Source organism: Oenanthe melanoleuca, unplaced genomic scaffold (assembly GCF_029582105.1).
Source record: "Oenanthe melanoleuca isolate GR-GAL-2019-014 unplaced genomic scaffold, OMel1.0 S257, whole genome shotgun sequence".
Lineage (NCBI taxonomy): Eukaryota > Metazoa > Chordata > Aves > Passeriformes > Muscicapidae > Oenanthe > Oenanthe melanoleuca.
Genome location: NW_026612906.1, coordinates 4,657 through 17,055, shown reverse-complemented (window position 1 = coordinate 17,055; position 12,399 = coordinate 4,657). Strand labels below are relative to the sequence as shown.

General features: G+C 43.4%; 1 protein-coding gene across 1 annotated transcript; it reads left to right on the top strand.

Annotated features, from left to right (window-relative positions):
- The first annotated feature begins 3,020 nt into the window (after positions 1-3,020).
- FBXO7 (F-box protein 7) lies at positions 3,021-12,025 on the top strand. The gene is made up of 9 exons (XM_056516080.1): positions 3,021-3,308; positions 4,637-4,937; positions 5,877-6,104; positions 7,457-7,598; positions 8,048-8,131; positions 9,022-9,114; positions 10,059-10,235; positions 10,899-10,936; positions 11,290-12,025. Exons 1-9 carry the CDS (start codon positions 3,187-3,189, stop codon positions 11,692-11,694), a joined length of 1,590 nt encoding a protein of 529 aa, XP_056372055.1. The 5' UTR covers positions 3,021-3,186; the 3' UTR covers positions 11,695-12,025.
- The last annotated feature ends 374 nt before the right edge of the window (positions 12,026-12,399 follow it).

Sequence of the window (12,399 nt, the reverse complement as noted above, 5' to 3'; positions counted from 1 at the left end):
ATTAACATAAAGAGCTCCAAAATATCTTCTAGAAGTAAAGCTGACCACCAGCAAGCTGCAAGAATTTAGGAGGTTCTCTCCACTTGCCTTCATTTGAATCTTCTCCACTGGCACATTTCAATGGCACTTCAGACTTTGTCACTTCAGACTTTGGCACCTCATCTTCTGATGATACTACAGCCTTCATACCCATCTCCTCATCCCACACTTTATCCCATCTTTCAGTGTGACTCTTGTCATCCAAAATATGAGCATCATAAGTTAATATATACACACATATATTTATTTATACATATTATAAAATACATTATTTGTAGTGGCAAATACATGAAGAGAAATGACAGAACAGGTCCACTGGCTCACAGCTTTATTACCACACTCATCTTTCAGGAAAAAGAATTTCCATGAGGTATGTAACTGTACCCAAGAGACCCTCATATTTTAGAGTTCTCCTCCGCCATGGGACTTGGTCAACAAGACTACAGCTTTAAATTTCAAATTATTTAAGAGCACTCACTAGGGCTATCAGTAGGGTTTTACCACTTGTGAAACAGATTCTATTGCTTGTGTTTCACACTGACCATGAGAGAAAGAAATATCCTCAATAAAGTACTTTGAGGAGAGAAAGCACTGTCTTCAACAACCATTCCAAACTACTTACAAAGAGCTTTCTTCTGTCATCATACTGTGTATTATCTTAATGAGACTTAAAAATAATTCACTCTTTCTGGTAAGACTGAACTATGCTGAAAAGTCAAAATTCCTCTGTACACAATCATTTTTTCCAGCCTCTAAGCACACAGGTTTCCCGTACTCTTCTGACAAGTGTCCTTCCCAGGCAGAGGTCAACTTCATATATGGGCATTGAAAGTCTCCTGTCTGCAGACTGAGACAAAATTAAAATGGTGGAGAAAACCTGTAACTCATCAAATAACAGCCCTTTCTTCTGGAATGATGCATGAAGGAAAAAATAATGGTGGTGTTGAGTCATTTTAAATTTGCCAGACTTGAAAGCTGAGGAAAATGTTTTAGCCTTTCCTCCTAATTGTTTCCTAGGAGGTTTTCCTGCTGTGTGGAAAACGTGTCTAAACCTTACATTGAGTGGAAAACGTGTCTAAACCTTACATTATAGCATGACTCATAAAGTTCAAAGGAAAAATTCACAGAATGGCAGTAAAAAACGCTCATTTGTAACTGGTGTAGCTGGTTACCTAATAATGACTACGGTCAGCTCCTGAGAAACCAAACCACGTCGTGTCACACAATCGCTTCAGCTTGTGCAAGCTACAAAAATGCTGGTTCTGCTGTCAGCAGCACGTTTGCAGCCATGGACATTCCTCATACTAGGGAAGCATCCTCCACCTTTCCAAAAGGGCCCAGATTAAGAAGCCAGAGAGCCAGTGGGATAACAGGAGGTGGCTGCAACAGGGATACCTCTGAAGAATGAAACAGAGAAGGACATCCATGGCTAAAGGAAAATGGTAATGATGTTGAGGCAGCAGCATGACACACTTTGGATTCAACCCTCTTCAAGAGAGAGCAAAGACTTTCTGAGAGGCACAGTGCTTCTCATGTGTTCTCCTTTCAACTTCTCTGCAAGTTCCACTCTCACCCCCTCTGCTGCAGCAGCCCACTATTCTGGGTTTATCCAGCATGTGCATCCATTTGATGATGACTGCAAAACACTCCTTCAAAAAGGGCAGTGGCAAAGGGTGCACTTCTCAGGAAATCACTTGTTTTAGTTTTTGTCAAGGAAGAACTGATAAGTTACACCAAGCTGCCTGTAATGAGCATCAGCTCCTCCCTTGTCCAGTGAGTGGTGTTCCAGCTCAGCAGCCTCTTTCTTTTTCATCACCTTCAGCCTCTACTTCCCACTGAGGAGTTTATTGACACGTTGAAAACAGAGGATGGCTGCCCTCCCAGTTTGAGACATCTCTGACAGCCAACCCTAAAAAGAATTGGATGGTTTGGATGGCCATGTTCAGATGCTTTAAGGAGATTTCAGCTGTAGCCCAGAATAAAGCTTGAAGTTTCAAGTCTCCTTTTCCCTGTTGAGCCCCTAGATGCTGAAAGAAGACAGCAGGGCTATTCCTACAGGGTTAAGCAATGTGAATATGGCCCTAATAAGCAGTTGTTCTTGGTGGTAGCTCTGTAAGCTAGGTCTTGTGATTTCACTTACTATTTTAGTAATATATTTCTACAAAGTACCCAGTTTTCTTGTGTTATTCTTTGTATGGAGAAATGGGATGCAAACCAAGTTTTATTGTTAGAAAGATGATCTGAAACTATGTATTACCTCTGAATTTATCACTTTTGAAAACTTTATGTAATTCATCAAAGTGAAAGCTTGAAAAAATTTCCTTTTACAATATTCCCCCAGTCAAGATTATCCTCCTGCCAAGTATGCATTTCTAGATAAAATACGTGGGAAAGAACTTTATTTCCAAGTATGTCAGGTGAAAGGGAACTAAAGACAGTAAACTTCAGTTTGTACCACTTGATATTCTTGTCGAGGTAACTGCTCACGGGTGTTGTAGCACAACCTCTGAGGTGACAACTCAGCATTCTGGTCTAGGAAAGTTAGGTTCCTTCATAAAACTAAGCAGTCTCGGGGGCAGCATCCTCCTTCAGCCTTTCCTTTTGTACCTATCCACCCTCGCCAACAGTTTAACACCCAGCCAGGCTCTCCCCGGCAGTTTTGGCTACAGAACATCACCTGGCCCGGTGTGACACCGAGGAAGAGGAGGGCAGCGGCCCAACCACCCTCCAGCCCGGGCACAGGAACCACTCCCGCCAGAGGCCCATCCATGGCAGGGTAAGAACCTGAGCAGGAAGGGAGCAGCTTCGAGGCGCGGAGCAGCCGCGGGTCAGACCCGCAATGGCGGCTCCCGCCCCGCCTGAGGGGGCGCGCGGGCCGGCCCCGCCCCGCGCACAGCCGAGCGCCCAATCATCGATCGCGGCCGGGCCACAGCGCGGCGCGCAGAGACAGCGATCGGGGCGGGCCGCGAGCCCCGGGGCGGGGCCGGGGCCGGGCTGAGGCGGTGCCGCGACAACCAAAACAACGGCGCGGCCCGGCAGCCCTTGCGCCCGCGCCCCGCCGCCACCTTCCCCGCCGCCGCCGCCCGGCGGGGCCCGCTCGGGGCGCGAGGTGGGCGCGGAGAGACCCGCCGTCCCGCTGCCGCCGCCATGAAGCTCCGCGTACGGCTGCAGAAGCGAACGGCGGCCCTGGAGGTGCAGGGGGCGGAGCCAACGCTGGGGGAGCTGCGCGCGCAGCTGCGCCTGGCCCTGCTGCCCGCCTGGGGGTACAGGTAGCGAGCGGAGCGAACCATTGGAGGGCTGCCGGGGGGGGAGGCGATGCGGCCCGTGCGCGGCGCGGGCCGGCGGGGCCGTACCACGCGGCGCGGGGGGAGGGATCTGCCCCAGCCCCCGGGGCCGCGGTGCTGCCCCCTGCGGGGCGGGCGCGGCGCTGCTGCGGCGGCACCGCCCGGGCCCGGAGCGCATCGCGGGCACTGCCTCTACCCGGCCCGGCCGCTCGTACCCGGCCCGGCCGCTCGTACCCGGCCCGGCCGCGGGACCGGCTGCCCGGGCTCCTGCAGGGGCTGGGACGCGGGCTGCTTCCCGGCCGGGGCACTGCGGAGCGGGAACGCAAAACTTGCGGAGTTCTCAGCTGCGGATTGCAGCGCGGTCAGAGCTGACTGAGACAGATGCGCGGCGCTTAAGTTACAAAGTGCTGTGGGGTCTCAGTTCTACACTTGTCTCGGGCTTCCTTCTCGGTTTAAGTTGCGTAAGCATTTTATCTGTGAAGAACTCACGGCATGGTCCGTAGGAAGTGAATCGCCTGTAAAAGGAGAGCGTTTCGTGGTGCTGGCTGGAGGGTTTGTGTCGCAAACCTTTAATTAGGTGCGACGTGCTGGTGTTTCACTGGTGATTCACACAGCGGCGTGGGCAGGAGGAATCCGAAGTTACTGCTTGTCTTGCCGCAGTGGGTGTATTTTGTAGCTGCTTTCCTGCTAACCAGTTTCATTTCTGGTTTTTTATTTTTTTTTTGGCCTGAAGCATCTTACCTTATTACCCTCATTTGCAGCTAGCATTCTATAGGACACCTGCTGATCATTGAAATTAATGTTTAGCTTGATGAGAAAGCAAGTTGGTTGAGTCTTCAACACTAAATATTTTTACATAATCTGAGGCAGTAGTTTATTTAGATCTTGTTTTCCTAGCTGTGATATCTTATCTTCTGTTTTGAAGGGCACTTGTTTGCTTTCCTTCATAACTGTTTTATAAACAATTTCTGTAAATGGAGTTTCATTTACTAAGCAGCTATAGCAACTTAAAATCTACTTGATGAGAAACATGGGGTAAATAATTTAATATAGTCTTTTTTCCTGTCACTATTTCTTTAATATATGGGTAGTTAATAATGGATTAAGCCCCATGGCACAATACAATTGTAATATGCAGCATGCATTTCTAATTGTAGAATCATAGGTTGGACAAGATCATCAAGTCCAATCTTTGACCAGTCATCACCAGGTCAACTACACTGTAGCACCAGTTGTTATGTTGAGTGTGTGGCTATCCAGGTGCAGTCAGCCATGTTTCCTTACTGGTTTTTTTTTTTTTAATTATTTTGCAGTTCTGATACCGCATTTTTAATAACATTGAACAGAAAAGATGCTCTCACAGAGGATCAGAAGACCTTAGCTTCATATGGGATCGTTTCTGGTGATTTGATATGCTTGTTACTAGAAGAGCCAGATGAACAACCCAGCCTACCTCCTCTTCCTCCTGCTGCTCCTGCCCCACTTCAGAATGGTCATGAGCCATCCTCCTTGACCTCCAACAGCAGTCAGGCCAACAATCCAAGAGGAGAAGGGCAGAATGAGCCATCTAACAGTGAGAAGGATATGATGGAAGTTCAGGCGAGTGATGAGAGGGTAAGTACATGAGAATTTTCCTGTACAGCACAAGGCAAAAAGGAAGGGATCTTGTTGTGTCAGTTGCTGTACTACATAGGAGTGAATTCCTTGAGAATATTTGGCTCCTTATGCTTGTCTGATATGTATTTAGTTATTTGAATGGAAATTTGTCTCTATTCATTGTACATTTCTGTGTCACAGAAGCTAATTCAGAGAGCCCAAAGTGTTTCAGGTTTACAGAAGTGAATGTTTTTGCTGGAACATAAGGATTGTGTTTCTTACCTGCCTCAGTCCTGTCTTCTTGAGGAGCTGATTCTAGATCTGAGCAGATGCAACATGCAGGGTTGAAAATAAGGTCTTTTTTTCTCCTCCTTTTCCTGACCCTTTCTTTAGCTATATCTGTTTACAGTTTTCAGTCTATTTTTTTTAAAAATAGTGTGTCTGTATGTAGTTTTGTCAGTTAATTGCTATGATCTAGAAGAAAGGAAGCTACAGTCTTTCTCAAGTGGCAACAGGTACACTCCATTGATTATTGATCGATTTTTTTTTTTTTTCCCCTCTGCTGTTTATGCCTGTTGTGTTTGTTTGCAGTCCAAGTTATTTTGGTTACTTGCCATGCATATTGGCTAAGTCCAAATAAATGGTGATACTGTAGTGATTAAATTATTAGTGTGTATGTTGCAAAAATTCTGATGAAGGTTTAATACATTATGATCACTTTGTCTTCAGTTAGTGTATGCAATAAAATGACAGACCCTTTCATGAAGGGTTTGCATTATAAAGATTGAAAATACAAAGGCTGAAATCCCAATCTCCATCTAGAATGCTAGAAAATGGAGGTATAGTGAATCCATACAGCTTGTATGGGGAATCAGGCTGGAATGAGCAGCTGTATAATATTGATGTATATAGAGGTATAATTTTCTGAACAAATAAATGCTTTGCTTTCCCCTGAAGGCAGGATCAAGCCTAGAATTTCCTTCTGGATTAGTCCCTGAAGATGCTGACCTGGAAGAAGGTGCAGGTTCCTATCCCTCCGAGCCCATGCTGTGCAGTGAAGCTGCTGATGGTGAAACACCCCATTCCTTGGAGATGCTCTACCTTTCTGCTGAGTGTACCAGTGCCACTGATGCCTTGATTGTTCTGGTTCATCTTCTCATGATGGAGACAGGCTATGTACCTCAGGTAGGTAGGGGCACCACCAAACAGAAATTTCTGGGTCACTGTGGAGAAGCTGTGCAAGAAGATGCATCTGAGGATCTGCTTCTGCCTTTATATATGTCAGTTGGCTGCAGGGGCTGCTGAAAGATCAGCTTCTTGAAATTCCCTGACCAGAAAGTCTTCAGGCTAAAGACTGGAGCAGCTTTTAGGTGTGGAAGAAGAGGCCTATCCTTGTGTTTCTTTTGGTCCTCAGCCTCACTGGGACCCAGCTGAGCCTCCTGCTTCTGCCTTGTACTATAGAGCATGTGAAGATGTGCTTAGGTAGTAGTACTTCCCTAAATACTGCCATAAGTGTCAGTGTCATCTCAATGATACCCCGTCAAGTGGTGCTTAATGAGGCTGAGGTCTGCCAAAGAAGCTGTCTCTAATTCCATATTCAACTAAGTGTCAAGTTTGGCTTTGGTTTTATTAATCTATAGAGGTATCATACTTGAGCACTCATGGAAGTACATCTGTACAATGTATGGATTAACTTTTCCCCTTTACATTTGCATTTATGTTTACTAATACATGGCTGAACATGGAGAAAAAGACTTGGTCTCAGGCAGGTGTTTAAATTCTCATCTTTTTTCTTGCAGTGAGGCTGACTAAGTGCAGGTGGGTGTCTGGTTGACCAATACCCATTTAATAAATCTGCTAAGTTCATTGCATCCCCATAATTTGAAATACTATGTGAAGAATACATTTGCCACTGGGAATAAAGTTTTTTATGACAGTGAGTACGCTTGGAGGAGGGGAAGATGATTGCCCTGCATATTTAAGAGGAAAGAAAGAATCTACTTTTACTTGTGATTACCTCATATCTGTATTAATATCTCTGATATTCCATCTGAGCTTTTTCATGCTGAAATTGAAAGCAAACCTGTTAGTTGACTCAGGTTTTTCTAGTTAATTCCAAACTGTCATTCTTAAAGCCCTGTCAGATCCTATAAATTCACTGAAAAGGTGCAAAAATTTCTTTTTTTTTTTTTTTTTTTTTTGTGCAGAAAATTAATTATGTGCAGTAGTTGTCAGAATGCTCGAATGGATGATAGAATGAAGGGTGTGTCTCAAAGAAATAGGTGCAAGTGCTCACTGAATGTCTGTTCCTATCAGGACAAAAATTACTGAACTTCACTTAGATTTGGTGTTAATTTTGGTGAAAATGTGTATAATCATACATACTCATAATCACTATATCCTTAGGACTGACCTTAGGAGTTGAATTGCAAGCATCATTCTGCCACTTCCTACCTTCTGATCCTTTTCTCACCCCTCAGCATTGGTACATTGCAAAAGTGTGGCAGTGTGTTTGTTATCTCTTTATTTTTTTGTAGGGGATAGAAGCCAAGGCAGTCTCTATGCCAGAGAAATGGAGAGGGAATGGTGTTTATAAGCTGCAGTACACACATCCCCTTTGTGGAGAAGGTTCTGCTGGTTTGACTTGTGTGCCTCTGGGAGATCTTATTGCTATTAATGGTATGTCACTCAACTTTTCATCCTGGATGCACATTCCTAAGTATCACCATTGTTTGGGAAGAGAAAGCTTAAGTGTGTTTTGAACTGCACCTTTATTACTTGGATTGCTGAGGTGCAGGAGATGCCACTTCCTGATGCAGAATACTCTTGGCATTTCCAGTCTCTGTGATAACTGTTTCTTTCCCTCTTGTCATAACAGATTAATCCTTAGGAGATTCATCTGGCCTTTCCATTGCAATATTGTAAAAATATTTGTTGTCTCATTTCATAGGAACTTTGGTACACATTGCCAGACATGAAGGAAGTAGTTGCTTCAGATACAGTGTTTTGGCTTCTTTCATGTTTTTTGCAAGACACATGACTTCCAGACTGTATTACTTCAGTAATGAAGTGGTCTTTCTGTGTCTGTGTCTTAAATTTTGAAATGTCTTTCTTTCTTATATTTGTAGCAACACTAAAAATCAATGAAGAGATTAAAAGTGTGAAGAGAATCCAGCTATTGCCATCATCCTTTGTTTGCTTTCAGGACCCAGGTATGCCTGAGCTATGATCTTGTAGTAGTAAACTGAAAAGTAAAGAAGGAACACAGTGGGTGAGAATATGCTTTAGCAGAGTACCAAATAGGCACAGAATAGCAAAAAAAAAAAAAAGGTGGTTACCATTTAGGTTAGTCATAACTTTGTGGTAAAAGAAATTCAGAGTGTATAGCCATTTACTCACACTTTGTTGTTAGCACAAATTCTTGTATTTCTTGGATTAACAATGTAAAGAAAAACTGAGCTTTGCAAGGTTCTATCCTTTGACCCATATCCTTATTATATATGGGGTTCTAGGCATATGTGTGAATCTCTGGGACAGCAGTGCTGGGTGATATCCCCTTTCTGCCTGGCAGCTCAGGACTTCAGAGTCTGGTAGTACCTACATTCTTGTTGTGGCACTGTAGTTGTTAAATTCTTCTTGCCAAAAAATATGTGCTGACCACATAGGTTTCTCCAGAGTGCCAAAACTAGAGGGAAAACTAAAGTGAGGGAGAAGAGCAAATGCATGTGGATCCTTGTGAATACTTCTGTCAGAGGAATGAAGGTTGCAGGCTTTTAGAATATAGATGTATGTTAGACAGGAGCCTTAAAATCTGAAAAAGGAAGCTTTGACAGCTTGAGAGTCAATTTGTTTCCAGAGAACTCAAGTCTTTCCATTAACTGTGCCTTTTAAAGCTGTAGGGAAAGCTTAGCCCAATCATGGAACTGGTTTCTAGTTTATCAATGACTGACTTGTTGCAGGATAATTACACTCTAGTTGCAGAGTTGCTGCTATCAAGATCACAAGCAGATTAAAGTTGTGTTAATAAGAAAACTGTAATTCTTATATAATTTTTGCATTACAACCTTTTGAAGTTAAGCTTTTTCCCTCTCTTCTTTGATAGAGAAGGTTGCAGGTGTTTACAAAGACCTTCAGAAATTATCCCGTCTCTTTAAAGACCAGCTGGTTTACTCTCTCCTGGCTGCTGCCCGACAAGGTGAGAGAAAATAGTTACATTTAGAGATGGTACTTAATTTTTGAGCATGGAAGGAAGGGAGTCAATCTAAAGCCTTGAAGAAAGTGTGTTAGAAACAGCTAACAGTGATAGGTGTATAAACAGTAAGCATAAAGTAAAATATACATGCTAAAGAAATTATATTAATCTTTGTAACCCAAAAAATGTTAACATAATTCTGGTTTTAATTTTTGATTGCTCTAGTCTCACTTCAGAGATGGAAATGGAGTAGCTGTTTTCCACGCATCACGATGAGGAAGTCCTACTGTAATAATTTTGTAGCAGTAGTTCTGTAGTTTTGATCTATTTCTTTGTCAAAACAGAAAAAGTTATTTAGCATCATGTTTGGAAGTCTGACCTCAGGAATGATCTTGTTAAGAAGTGGTCATTGTAGACTTGGAAGGGGTGGTAGGAAGTAACCCAGGCTGGTGTTTGTGAAGCAGTAGGAAGCCAGGCTTTCTCTGCATAGTTACTGCCATAAAAGTTCCCAGCTTTGTATTCTGAAGACAATGGAATTCCCTCTAGACTTCAGTGCATGAAGATTTTATGTGAAGCATGTGCTCTGTATTTGTGTTTTTTGCAGGCTCATGAAATTGGGCAGGTCTTTTTTTTCTTCTTATTCCTTAATTATTCCTTAGCTCTGTAGCTTATAAACATAATTTGGTGTGTGGAATGTTTCTTAGGTGTAGTGCTCAGTATGAAGTGTCATTTGCTCTATTTTGTGCACCTCTTAAGTGTAGTTAGAGTTGCAAGAGGTCTGTTTTGCAAGGAGTCACATCACAGTAGTTACTCAGAAAAGGGAGAGGCATCAAAGGGAAAGGATGTGGGGGAAAGATTATAATGTTCTCTCTTTTAGGGTCTTCAGAGATAGAAGCACTACCTAAGTGACGTTAAGTTTTTCTGTACTTTCCTTCTCCTTTCTGTAGCTTTGAACTTGCCAGATGTGTTTGGGTTAGTGGTCCTTCCTCTTGAGCTCAAGCTTCGGATTTTCAGGCTTCTGGATGTCCGTTCGCTCATCTCTCTCTCCGCTGTTTGCCGTGATCTCTACACAGCTTCCAATGACCAGCTTCTCTGGAGGTTCATGTACCTGCGGGATTTCCGAGGTAATGTCGAGGCACATCTTCTTCTAATTACTTCTCATGTTAACAGGGGGATTACTTCTGACAAGTTTTGATAAGAGGCTCCTCAGGCAACTGGTAATGGTGTTGAAACACTGAGTAAATGCAGTTGTTTGTGATACTAATCAGTACAATTGGTCAGGTGGGATTCAGGTGGATGCAGAGTTTTCTGCCAAGGAAAATGGTTGGCAGTCTTCTGAGCTGCTGCTGCTGCTCCACATGGTTCTTCCCTTGGTGAAGGCTTTCCTTGTTTTCCTCTGTTTCCTTTGCTACCTTAGTGTATTGGCTACTGCAGATATTAGGAAGTGGAGGAAAGATATATTCCTGCTTCAGTTTCTCACAAGAGAGTAAAGAAACAAAGGTAATCAAGGGAAGTGCTGTCAGAAGGCAAACACACAGACAGTGTTTCTGGGATTTCTCTATTTAATAATATTTGGAAATTATGCTTTGCAAGGAATGGGTGTGCAAGTAGATTACCTATCAAATGGATCTGGAGCTTTATATTTTTTAAGATGCATTACCTTTAGGAAAAGGCGTATTGACTGAAAGTATTTTTCGTATCCTGATTATTCTTTGAATTCTGACACACTGCAGGTATTTGTGGTGCAATATCTGTTGCTTTTCTTAATTCTTTGCCTCTCTTTGTAGATCCTATTGCAAGGCCTCGTGACACAGACTGGAAAGAAGTAGGTGGCTTTTTTTATATAATCTTTCTGAGATCTTAGTTTGAGAATTAAGTATAGGCTTTGGGGGCAGTAACTTTGAGTTAAAGTTTAGCTTAAAAGTATGGTGTTCTATGTGTGCATGTTGGTCAGACTAGTGGAAAGAAGCATCAACAAGTTACATGCTGCATGCTCAGACTGGGGGTTAGAGATCTTCCAAGGGTGCTATGCCTGGTCTTTGGCAGGCAGGGGAGTTGCTGCTCTGGGTTTTCAGACTCATGAGGAGGATTTTTTTGAGAAGTGCTGTAAAACTGAACATAGTTGCTGAAGCTGGAACACTTAGAGAGATTTAAAATGTGTTTTTTTTCTGTCTGCAGCTATACAAGAAAAAGTTGAAACAGAAGAAGGAGGCCCTGAGATGGAGGCACATGATGCTTCTGCCCCCTATACCTCATCCAATCCCCTTTCATCCCAACCCATTCTATCCTAATCCCTTTCCACCCAACCCTTTCCCATCAAATCCAATCTATCCCCCAATGATCATTGGGGGAGAATATGATGAAAGACCAACACTTCCATATGTTGGAGACCCAATTAACTCACTCATTCCTGGCCAGGGAGAAGCACCAGGTCAGTTTCCTCCATTCAGACCACATTTTGACCCAATTGGCTCCCTGCCTGGAGCAAACCCTACGCTTCCAGGACGAGCTGGTCCCAGTGACAGGTTTCCACCTCGACCCAGCCGGGGCCGCCCCATGGACATTCGCCGTTCATTTATTTGATTGCTGCTTTTTCCTGCAGGGAGTTTTGTAGTCACTGAGCTTGCTTTCTAACTGCAGGAGATGGCAAATCCCAGGCACTAACATCTGCCTTCAGATTGTGCAAGAACACGCGTGCATGGTGATGTCCCAGCCGCAGAGGCTGGGTTTGTTTTGTGCTCTGGTAGTGCTGTACCACCTGGCACTTAAGGTCTGTTCCTCAAAGAGCTACGACTTAGAGCAGTTCGTTCTGCTGCCCCCCTCCTTGCCCTTAATCGTCTGTGAAGTGCTACTTAGAGACCACAATACCGGCCAAATCCTTACTGCATCAGATAAAGAGCACTTTAACTACAAACCCTCTACTTGTCTGTCTTATTTGAAGAGTTTTACCAATTTGCCAGGATGGAAGGTTTTGTTTAAAATCTACCCGGCTAATTAATAATCTTTATTAACAGAAAAGTTACCACATAGTACAGGATACTGCCACTGTTATGGTAGATGTGTGTTCATGGAAATTTTTAAGATGTTGTTTCCTTTTTCCTTTAATATTTTATTAGGTAAAAAGCATTTTTGTATTGTTACTTAATGCACAAAGGGCTGCACAGCGAAGGGATTTTCTTTACAATGGAAATATTAGAACACAAATTAATTCATTTTACAAACAACTGAGTAAAGTCATGCTACAGTGCAACTCAAGTCTAAGCAGAAGCAGAGCAATTTTACAAAGAA